At 47.1% G+C, this 12,205-nt stretch overlaps 1 protein-coding gene across 5 annotated transcripts in view; it reads left to right on the top strand.

Annotated features, from left to right (window-relative positions):
* Window positions 1-12,205, top strand: part of LOC119449743 (uncharacterized) — a 392,329-nt gene that overhangs the window by 350,423 nt on the left and 29,701 nt on the right. For all 5 annotated transcript variants that reach the window (XM_049665418.1, XM_037712988.2, XM_049665417.1 and 2 more), the window contains one exon: window positions 9,139-9,258. In XM_049665418.1, coding sequence (XP_049521375.1) covers window positions 9,139-9,258 — 120 coding nt within the window. The remainder of the gene's footprint in view (window positions 1-9,138; window positions 9,259-12,205) is intronic.

Genomic DNA, 12,205 nt, shown 5'->3' with positions numbered 1-12,205 from the left:
TTGGCTTTTTCTTTTCCACCTGCTACCTGTAAGATGGGCTTCTTTCCGGAGCTCGTAACCCCACTGTTCGGGTGTCCCCTTTCATGATGCTCTTTTTTTTTTATTGCGATAGCAATTATATGGACACTTCAACCGGATTTCTGCCGTCAGCGTCGCCGTCGTCGTCGCCGTGAGGTTCCCTATAGATAAAATCTTCGCCGCGTGCCGTATGCCCGAGCGGAAGCGTGCGGGGACGCGCGCTATCACGGAGAGCGAACGCACTCAATCTCCCACGCGCAAGCAAGGAAGCGGGAAGCCAGCGCCGGAGGGAGCGGGGGGGGGGGGGCACTTCCACTCTGCCAGCAACCGCGCTCGTCGCTCGCTCGCACCGTCTCTTATCTCCACACGGCTCTGACCTTTGTTCGCCGCTCAGTTTCCGTTGAAGCGATAGACCGCACGTACCTTCGCCGCTGCGGCGTATCCGCTTGCTGCCAGAGTTTTGACGGTCGTTGTCTGCAGTCATTCAGTGTGATCTATTCGTGTTTGTGCGCGCTCACACCACGCTTGTTCATTCAGTTAGTAATAGTCGGGCCACATTTTCCAACGCACGCTACACATGCAATGCTACCCGGATCGGCAGTCCAGCGCTACAGGTGTGTCCCTTCGCACGCGCTGCCCACGGGAAGCGCTTCTCATCAACACCACCGTTTCACACGCGCCTTCTCGTGGTCATCGAGTCTCTCTTCATGTCGGTCTACTTACGCCGCAGCACACCTGCTTACTTAATCAGCTCATGTTTACTACAATTCATATTGCTACCAAAGCCGCTCACCTTACTTCGTATGACATTGCTGTGTTGCTATCGCATTCATTGCTTCGCCCTTAGGGCGAAACTGTGACATTTTTTTTTCCTATACAACTTAGTTTTCTTTCTTCATTGATCGTATATATGTGCGCTTCTTTAACAAAACAATTCGACCCTCAAAGGGTTAAGGTTTCTGCATTTCTCGCGCTTCAGATGGCGCTGCCGGTGGGCATGCAGTGACCATTCTTGGGGAAAGAATCCGGTGTTTCATGAGGACACTAGAGAACGTGGCGAACAGCGCCGACTACGGGACAGGTGGTACGGACGGGACAGATGCGTTGTCCTGTTCGTGTCACCTGTCCCGTTTTCTGCGATGTTCATAATTTTGAACCTAAAACAATGTAGCGCCGTTTAGGGCACTAAACAGTTCAGCAACTCGTAAGGTATTTGGGTATTTGGTGTTTAGCCTCCTATACAGGGGGAGTGCGCTAGCGTAAACACGCGCACAAGGTTGTGAGACAAACGCAAGCGCCTAACTGAACTCCAATTAACCTTTATTACGTATTACACGATTTCTATAAATTCACGGAGTGTCAGAAAGCGACACGTAAACCGAAACAAACGAAAGGGGACAACCGAGTTGAAACGGGTCATGTGCTGCACGAAGCCGAGAAAATGCAATTCTTCGCTCAACATTGAAAGGAAACGCTGAGCTAGTCTAGGCGGCTGATGAAGTCTTCTTTTGAAACTGTTTTCAATCCTTCGACGGGGGAAACTAATTTCGATTGCCTAAAGGATAAAATGAAGACCGGGCTTTTTTTAATGAATTTTGCGAATACCGCATGCGGTGCTTTGATGCAGCGTCACGAGTTTCAAAGAATTTTTTTTTTTTTTTTTTGCATTTGGGCCGTATTGTTGCTGAAAAAAAAAAGTTTCCGAAACTTCCTACGTTGAGTATTGGGTTCACTTACGGCGCATTTTAATCATTCTTTATCAATGAACAATTAACCAGGTGGAAGTAGACGCTTGCTCACGTCACGGAAAGCTGTTGCGTGAACCCGAAGGAGACGCCGCCACCAGTATTTTGTTTCGGCGTGTTTTCTTGCTTATCATGCCTCCCTTAAGTTATGTGAAGAATGAGCCGTATTTTAGAAAAATAATGTGCTTATACAGTTTACTATTGCTCTCTATTTGTCCGTCTAAGGTCAGCCGAGCACTTACGCCCGCCAAACAGGCCTGCAATGTGTCTTCATTTATTTATTTCTTTCATTTTATTTCTTCTTTTCAATGTCCATTAAGCAATGTCCTGCTCTCTTCTACCGGCCGTCATCTCTTCGTGCGACGACATACTCAACTTGCTGCTGCTCCGAAACTCAGGCGTCCAAACCTAAGTCAGGTCGATGTTGCGCACTGCCGACGAACTTGTAAACACAGCTAAGGGCGCCTCGCACAGACTTTACTCTGACTTGATCACGTTTCAATTTATGTCGAGACAGAGAAAATGGGGAAAGCTTGTCTGCTCCGGCCGTCGTTCTGGAGTCCGAACTTCAACAGGCCGCCTACACTTTACGATCGGGAGGCTCTTTCGCTACGGCCTTAGGGCGACAAGGCTCCTGTCATCTAGTTGTCAAAACAGCGAACTTCGCTCTATCTATTTTTTTTTTTCAATCTCTTTCTTCGTTTCTAATTGTATGTAACTGTTTATTCACGCGCTTTTCAAGACTAAGATTGTCGCGACAGACAATCCTGACATATACGAGGCGAGGAAAATGTCAGCGACTTTGCTGCGTCGCCGTCCAGCACCTTATCGGAAACTGCGTTTAACAAACGCTGCAGGGATGAAAGAACGTGGTGCTGAAGTGGTGCTGGCACCTATAAATGAGAATGCGTGACAAGAAAGAGCCTCTCGGAGGTGATAAGACTTGTGTTCTTTCTTTTTTTTTTTTTTTTTTTTGACGCTGATTGAAGTCCCATCTTCGCGATTTCCTTCTCTTTGCCTACTTTTTTCGTGTGTTCAGTCCTTATATTTCTCCTGGGAAGCTGTTCCAGACTCGAGGTGCGCAAATTGGTCGCTGTGTTGGAGAGTGGCTGCAGACAGTAGCGAAACGCGTACGACGCTAGAAGGTGCGAACTTAGCTTCGAGCGAAAGTTTTGATTTCTGAGGACCCTTGTACGTGACCTTTATGAGATTGCTTACGTTCCGTCTAGTTATATTTGTATGTAGCTATCTTTTAGGGCCTGCCCAGCTCCATTTTTTCCTCTTAATGTCAACCAGAATATCGGCTATCCCCGTTTGCTCTTTGTTCCACACCGCTCTCTTCCTCTCTCTTAACGTTAGGCCTAACATTTTTCGTTCCATCGCTCTTTGTGCGGTCCTTTACTTGTAATGCCATGTAATGCGTAGGATGGATAACCAGTGGACCATTAGAGCTACAGAATGGATGCCATGAGAAGGGAAGCGCAGTCGAGGACGGCATAAAACTAGATGGGGTGATGAAGTTAGGAAATTTGCAGGCACAAGTTGGAATCAGCTAGCGGAAGACACGGGTAATTGGAGATCGCACGGAGAGGCCTTCGTCCTGCAGTGGACATAAATATAGGCTGATGATGACGATCGTTTAGGGGTTTGTGGTCTATAGTTGAGCTGTTGATTCAGCTTCTAGCCCATACTTCTCTCCACAACGTCGTGTTTCTAAACTTTATTTAATGTGATAGCATAATAGATGGACTTCGCCCGTTTTGGAGGTATCTAACAGGAAACGTGGTCCGATCCTGGAGATAATGCGATAGTAAACTGGGCCGCTCACGTGCTATGCTAGGCCCAGTAATCGCTTTGCTGCAAAATGGGCGCAGAAGATCAATGATTTTGTAGCATTTGAATAACCACATAACGAAAGCTTCGCTTCACCTAGATTTGAGAATGTTTGATTTATCTGTTGTCATTGTGACTATATGAAAATATATATTTCTCAAACTTATCAGAATGTTATGGCATACTTTGACAGTTAGCGGTTTCTGAATTCTGCCGAATGTTTCTTCTTCTTCTTCTTCTTCTTCTTCTTCTTCTTCTTCTTCTTCTTCTTCTTCTTCTTCTTCCTTTTTTTTTTGACCATGACTTGAATGAATTACATAAACAAAATAGAAACGATGAATTGCCATGGCCTTCCCCTCTTGCCCCTTGGTTATCAGATCACGTGCTTGCGTGCGATAATGTCTTGAGAAGAAGCTTTAGCTCGGATCCAGCATCGATGCAGCCTATTCATATGCCTGTAAAACGCGGAAATGCTTTTATGAAACAACTCCCGGACCAATTAGAATGAGATTTACTGCATTTGAGAGAAAAATCTTAACCCTAGGGACTGTAGGAAGCAGAATTTTATTTAACGCCTGAATTGTTTTTAAAAAATTTTGCGAAAGTTGGTTACCTTAAAAAACCTAAAAGCGCGAAGTTTATAAATCCGTAACTTTGCACCAAAAACAGATATCGCAGTTATGTAAACTGCATCGGTTAGAGCATCTAAAACGTACAATTTAATGTATTAATTTACAGCTTACGTGAATATCTTACAATTTTTACGAGGGTTTTGCAGAAGCCCTACTTAGATAATTAATGGTATATTTCAGTAGCGGTAAATAATGCAGCCATTTTGTCCGCTTTAGATGTATTATTAGGCGCTGCTTAAAGAATTGTGATGTTTTTTTATTTATTTATTTTTTTATTGCTGTGATGCGGAGTTGTAAACATGATAGTTTCGTCTTTGAAATTCTGCGATATTCAACAACCTTTATTTTTAAAAATTGAAGGCCAAAATAAAATTCTGCTTCAGTAACTAGAGTTTAACTTCTTTTTTATTTCAACAAACTTATCAGATAGCGCTATTGTGACTTCCAAGAATAACGAATTCTCCGTTATTAGGATAGGAGCCCCCCGAGCTCAAGCTTCCTCTTAAGGCGCATTCTTTGAAACATGAGCCGATAATGCATCTACTACTTGCTTTTTGAAATCGGTCTCCTCTGATATCCTTTATAAGCGAGCAGGCATACCTAAAAAAAAAATTCTTAATTAGCGAAATCTTCAGAGAAATGTAAAATATTGAAACATGAGCCGATAATGCATCTACTACTTGCTTTTTGAAATCGGTCTCCTCTGATATCCTTTATAATCGAGCAGGCATACCTAAAAAAAATTCCTAATTAGCGAAATCTTCGGAGAAATGTAAAATAAAAGTTCGATGTAAGCATTCTTGAAATGAAACCCGAGGTGTCACAAGTGTGTTTTGTAGTATACGCAACTGTAAAGGGCTACAGCTGAAATAGTTCTGTGAACGCGGAGATTTCTTCGCAATTCTATTTTCGCGAAGGTTGAGATTCTCTGTAAGACAATCAGGAAGTGTCCTGGTTTTCAAAACTGCGGACAGCGCAGCGGCTGTGCGCGTGGCTTCTCTTCAGCGTCGCAGCTACGTCATCATTCGTGGCCTTGCCCTCCCCTCTCTCCCGTCCATTGGACCGACCCTGGGTGCCCCCCCCCCCTCCCCCCATGAGTTCATATTAAGACTATTTCACTCAGGAGCACAGAAATAGCACCGGACACCGTTGAGTCAGGTTTTTATCTTCCTTAGCTGCAGTTTGCTCTGCCGCACAACTCGTAAGCGAAGCCGGAAAGTGCCCTTTGCGGGAGTGCGGCTTCGGGGCTTGAGTCATGGAGGCGGTGGATGTTCCTTTCTTCTCGATGTCTAGTCGACAAAAGAAAGAAAGAAAGAAAGAAAGAAAGAAAGAAAGGTCGGAACAAGGCAGGAAAAGAAGAAAGGCAGAGAAAATGGCATGAGGCGTCGCTGCGACCGCGTCACTAGTAAAACCTGTGAGCGCTAACTAGCAGACATTGCCATTCACGGAAACAGTTCGCGCGTCAGCGCTGCCGGCGGGCCAAAGCGCATGTGTCGCGCTGCGTGGAGTTTGGCAATCACTTCGTATTAGCAGTGCCTGTAACGGAAGGCTTTGAATGGAGACATGTACGCGCTGCATGCGCGGTTCCCGGAAGGCGCTAGCTCTTCATTTCCTTCTTTGGTGCGTTCGCTAGCTCTGACGCGGAACTAGTGCGGTGATAAATTATAGAGTTAGTCGAGCGTGGGGATTTCGCGACCTTAAAGTGCACATTTCGGAGCAAAAAAATATTAATAATAAAGAGCATGGGAACGTTGGAAAGTACTCGCGTTTTCATTGTGTTGAAGAGCTCCGGTTTAACCAAATGAACTCGGCGAAAATTCGCAAGAAGCATGAAGTTTCATGAAAGGGATGATTCTTCTTCTATGGGAGGGGGGAGGGGGGGGGGGGATTTCTTTTTCACGTGTTAAAGTACGCTTGTGAATCACGTCATCTTTTTTATCATTTCGTGTATTGGCACCGGGCCATCCTTGTTCCATTGAAACTTTTTCTGAAAACACTGAGCGTAAACGCTATATGGTAGTGTTCTTCATTCCTCGTTCATTCTTAACACTTTTCGGATACGATTACGGGTGTGTCTGCTGTGTGTCGCAATGTTTTCCGTTGCAGATCATTCACTTGGCGATTTATGCGTTAGGGTTTCACGTTGCTCTCTCTCTCTCTCTCCCTGTGTGTGTGTATGTATATGTATATATGTATATGTCTTTCGCTCTTTCTTTTTGCGCGTGTTTCGGCGTATACTTCGAACTGGAACGAGGATTGTCATTTTTATTTTCTCTAATGTAAAACCATTTCCTTTTATCATTCGTGCTTGCATTTCGCTATTCTGCGGTGGCGATTCGCAGGCAATGTCGCTTCGATTGTTTGCGTATTTCCATTGTTGTGCGTGCATGCTCGCGCACGCGTGTCTGTGTGAGTGTGTGTGAGAGACAGAGAGAGAAAGGGGGAGGGGGTATGTTGTGGTTTGCATTTTGCAAGCACCAGAAGAAGGCATGTATACTTCTGCCTACTCCTAGTGTTTTTCGAGAGCAGGTGCGTGGGGGCACTCGAAACTGTCCAGCGCGGATAATGGGGCCCGAGAACTCTCGCTGGAAGAGGTTTGTATACTGCGGTGCATGCCTCACTCGTTCTTGTTGATAGGCTTTTTTGTCTCTTGTTGCTTGGAAGCCAACGAGGAAAGTATCCGTGCGTAACAGCGCGCACGCTGCTCTGCTCGGCAGACTGGTCTGTTCCACTGATGTAGTGGGCTGCCCGATTCCCGGTCTGGGCGACTCCATTTGTTTCGGTCTGCGCGAAATGCGAGACCTTCGCTGCAGTTCTCGTTGGGGCGGGTCTCAGGTGTTGGCTGTTATTTGCATGCGCACCGTCGAACGACTTGGGCACTGCCGTAGTGGAGTGCGGCGTATAGCCCCTGCCGTATACATATGCTTTTGTGTGCTACTGTGTTGCCTGCCCAGCCATTTGAGATGCAGCGATCCCACGTTACGGCGTGAGAACCCCGTGTACGCGAGAGCATGAACAGCCCTTCAACTTCTGTTGCTCCCATCCCTTCGCCGTCCACCTTCTTCATAAGTGCAGCAGCATGCTCTGAAGAATGGGTGTTGCCACCGTATGCGCCGCCTAAACAGTGGCCAACGTTTGAAAACATGGCGCCCTGATTGTACTAAGATGCAGTCGCTGTAACTAAGATTCAACGCGATTCAGGGTAGGCTGCGCTGCGAGAGTGCGATGTTGTTCTTGGTGGTATAACATGGACCAGCGTAACTTGCCTCAACTTTGGCGCAACTATATAGCGCAATCTTTAAGATTACTAAGTTGTTGTGGGGTCTTCCGCAACGTAAATGCGTTATTTTCGTTCCAGGTGGACATGGCGTTGTAAGTACTGTGGGCCACAGTCACTCCGGAAAAGTAGCACTTATCCCAAATCATGCGGCGCTGCGTGAATCCACGTTAGCGACGAGCCGAAGCGCGTCCTCCTTCTCGGAACTCGAATAACCACCACATAAAGCTGTATACGTATACGTATGCTTATACGTATACTTATGTACGTGTACGCGTAACCTAGCATTTGGAGTGTTAGCCAGCGCTGCTATATAATTAAGCACCCGAGAAAGTGGGGCGGATAACAGCCACCGCCATATATAGCTCAATTGAGCATCGTATATGCCTCATGGGCTGTAGTTTCGGCTCCCATCGGCGGCAAAGTTATCGTTTTTATCACTTTCTTTTTTCTTTATTATGATAATGAGGTTACATACAAATTTAAAAATGATGTGCGATTATCGGACATCTTCAATACTCAAGAAAGCAAACAGTAAAAGTGAGGTTTCTTCCCCTTTGATCAACCTGGCTTTGGCGTCTTGTAGGCTTTACGTATAGGCCTTCCCACAACGGAGCGTTTCCTCTCGCTCACTTGATGTTTCTAGCAGCCTCCTCCCTTAACATCACCGAAGTCCAGAGGCATGTTACCTTGGTAACGAAGCGATGTGCCTATTATCACGAGATGATATGTAGATCGATGATTCTTACCCGCCGCGGGGTGGCGTAATGGCTTTGGCGTTGCGCTACTAAGCTCGAGGTCGCGGGATTGAATCCCGGCCGCGGCTGTCGCATTTTGATAGGGGCGAAATGCTAAACCGCGCGTGTACCGTGCATTGGGTGCACGTTAAAGAACCCCAGGCGGTCATAATTAATCCGTAGTCTCCCACTACACGGCGTGCCTCCTAATCATATATCGTCGTTCTGGCACGTAGAGCCCCAGAATTGTTTTTTTTTTTTTCTTTTTCATATTTCCCCTATATATACCCGTTGCGGTCGCACTGTTTAACAGCTGGGTCACACGTGGAGTTATTCTGAATTTATTCTGGAAGAGCACTTGCAGCACGAGACGGTGGCATACCGCATAGGCGCATCGTTTCGAACTTCGCGACCGGCTGGGTGCGAAATGGCGGATTCATTCGTGAACCCTTCTCTCGGCTACATCCGCGTATCGCGACCTTGAAATGAGTAATGAGCGAAACGAGTAAAAAAACGCTTGTTCGTGTATGACCTGGTCGTCCCCGGCTTCCTTTCGTGCTTCAAATCCACTCATTACGGTGCATAATGTCCGCTGTGTCCACACGTGCGCCTACCAAGTTGAGAAGCAGCACGGTCTAAACTAATGCACAGAGCCCCAGCCTCGCTCTCCTGGGAATAGGTCTCGGCGCTGCTCTGACTTGCACTTGCGTCTAAATATGCAACATTTGACGAACCCTATCCTTTTATTATTTTTTTTTCGGCACCAGACGACGACAGTTGGTAGTGGCGGTCGCATATATATGAATCTTGATAAATGAATTAGTGTCATCACCGCCGCCGCCATTGCCCCGTGACAGTGCACTAACCTCTGTTCTCACCGTCTTGTGTCGCTGCAGCCACGAGACACGGACGTCATCGTGGCTGCCCCCCGTGGACTCGTGGAGCTCGGCGTGTACGGGGCTGCCCTACGGCTGGGAGGCGGCCGTCGACAAGAGCGGCAGGACGTACTTCATCAAGTGAGTGCTGCTGTGCCGGGCAGTTCTCCCCAAAGCCGTTAATTTCGGGACTGCTCGGCGAACCTATTCGCCTCGTCGCTTCCCGCTAGCACGCATTGAGAGCGCGAGGCGTGTGCGCAGGGCGTCAGGTGCCAACTGAGCCGATGCCGTCCCATAGGCATTTGTATTCATCTAGAATTCCGCGTCGTTTGAGAAGCTCACATCGCCACGTGTCTGTACACGTGTAGGTCAACATGGCGGACAGCGCAAGCTACAGGAAGAGATACGCTGTCTTGTCCCGACGTCTGCGCTGTACGCCATGTTTAACGTAAACCAACTATGGCCCAGCTTAGAACTCTCACGCACTTCTTCGACATGTGCGCCAAGCCATCCAGTACAGTGATCATTGCCAAAGAATTTCCGTTGAGCTTTTTATAGCCTTCAATAAGCTTTCTTTAAAAATGCTGTTGAACTTCAGTAAAACCTTTTGCAAGGGCTAGTAGGCTAAACGATCGACTCCTAGGTAAGAGCGAGGTTCAGGTTAGCATACTTAAACTTAAAGGATGCTATTGGTATTGCGTTCAATAGCTAAAGCAGTATTTAGTTTTGAGCATGCACAGAACTCAGTGTGATCTTAATCTAGCGGTACGCCAAGCCGCTTGCTGTTTCCATAACCCCCCAAGACATGCTTTGAGTTGTGACTTCACTCGGGAAGGCTGAAATCCCGTGCATTTCAGAGTGATAGTGCATGTGGCAGAGTTTAACGCCATCCTGCTTTTTTTTTTTTTTTTTTTTTTTTTTGTCAGAAGATGACTCAGCGGGGACGTCGGCCTTCCTGAATGCCTAAATGATGACACACAGTCCCAGCACGCCGCCTCGCAGGCCTTGTTATCAAGCAGATAGATGGCGCTATCGCAGGCCGAAGTCGTTCGCCCCGGTGCAAGGGTGCGGTCGCGTCCATCTTCGACACCAAGCCGCGGGGAGGTTAAGTGAGACGAACTGCAGGCAGGCGCTGATTAACACGTTTCCAGCCCGTTTCGAAGCCCCGCTTCTCTCCGACTCTCACTCTCTCTCCCTCCCTCCTCCTCCTCCTTCTTTCCCCCTACGGACACTGTTTTGCCACCCCCCGTCGAGAGCAGGGATAGCGTGCCCACTTTCGTTGATCCCAGCACGTCATTCAGTCAACCGACCTTTGCTCGCCCAATAGCCCTATGTCGCGGCTTGTTCCTGCGGTACGGCCTTCTAATACCGTTTCTCTCTCCCTCTCTCTCGCGCGCTTTCTCGTGCCGATACTCATTACGGCGATCCCCGCTGCTTTCATTACTCGGGCGTCCGCGCGGCCACCGAGTTGGTGGCATAATCCTATACGAGCGTCGCCCCCTTTTGCCACTCCCTCCCGTCTGTCGGCGAGTGTTTTCTCTCGCGCTGGACATCCATCACTGCCCTGTCGCTCTCCAAGATCCGCCGCGCGAAACAACAAGAAATCCTACTCCTCCCCTTCTCCTCTTCCTCCTCCCCTTTCATCACATGCGCGAGACAATCGCGCCGATCGAGTCGAGGAGGCCCGAGGAAATAGGCTCCGCCGCTCATCTTTCGCCCGGGGGCCACAAAGCGCCTTCACCTCTTTCGATGCCGCCAAGATGCCAAAACGAGAGTGCCAAGCCTGATTAGGACGGCCCCTTAACTATGTTATGGCCGTCATATCGACCTCCGGCCGTCACATGTACAGCTGCTGTTTGGGAACTTTTCAACAGAACTTGCGCGCCTGCCAAGGAGATCGAGCAGTTTCTGTTCGTTTCACCGTGCTCGAGCCACACGAAGATTTATCTTTCTTTTTTTTTTTTCGCCACTTCTGTTCTGGGAACGTCTCTCATCGTCCGTAAATGTAGGTTGTTGGAAAAATTGTAGAAGCTGATAGTAGGAGAGCTAGTTAGTGTTATCCTAAAAACGTGGGCGTAATTATTATTCTCATCAGGAAATATGCTCTACCGCTTAGGCCATAGTAGTTTACCTATCAGTTTGTTTACCCTTTACAACGTTATTGTTGCAAACAGTTAAATTAGTCACTCGAGTATTGAGCTACTTACTAAACTATATCTTGGGAAGAAAAGCATTTGATGGTAGCAAATTTTGGCTTCCATGTAGAGTCAGTCTCGATTCTAGCGCAAGATGTATAATTTATGCGGTACAGGATGCATGTGCATAAATTGTCATTCCCATTTATGTTGACAAATGAAACTCCGACATGCAGTGATTTCCCCGAGTTTTTATTTGGCACTGGTGTAGTCGCTCTTCGTAATGCACAAAGCGTGTCCATCATAACTATCACTGCAGTGGCATTGCTTACCCACTCTGCTGATAAGCTATGCAGTGAAGAAACAGTCCATCGTTTCGTCATGTACAGCCTCCCGCATTTTTAACTATGTCGCGCGTATGGTCGTACGTCGTCCTGAAGGGAAGATCGCATTAGACGACTCTTGCACAGGAGAGTGCTTTGTGCACTTGAGAATACTTCTGCCGGTCTCGCTGATTATCGCCGCATAAGGGCGCTAAAATGACGCGTGATGGACGTTCGCGCGATATAGTTAAAAATGCGGGAGGCTGTACATTTATGCGTATGGTCAGCAGAATAAAATGTGCCAAGCTACCTAACTACCGCTTACAGAATTTCAAGGCTGTCATAAAGGAATCCACCATCATCTACGTTTGAATCTATTTGTCCTTAAAGTGAAGATAATTATAATACATCTGGTATAAATAGTATGAGCTCTGAAAGGTTCATGATTGCTGTGTGCTCTAGATTTTTTTTCTTTAAAAATGCTAGAGGTAGGTTTTTTTTTTTTACCAAATGATCAAATAATCATTGATTGGTGGAACACAGTCATCCCTATGGGAACACACTTCAAATAGCACAAGACACGGCGCTGCAGGATTACGCAGGTCACAGGCTAAACAAGAAACTCAAGAA

This window comes from Dermacentor silvarum, chromosome 4, assembly GCF_013339745.2.
Source record: "Dermacentor silvarum isolate Dsil-2018 chromosome 4, BIME_Dsil_1.4, whole genome shotgun sequence".
In the NCBI taxonomy this organism is placed as follows: Eukaryota; Metazoa; Arthropoda; class Arachnida; order Ixodida; family Ixodidae; genus Dermacentor; species Dermacentor silvarum.
Note: the sequence above shows the minus strand (reverse complement) of the source record. Positions and strands in the feature narration are given on the sequence as shown.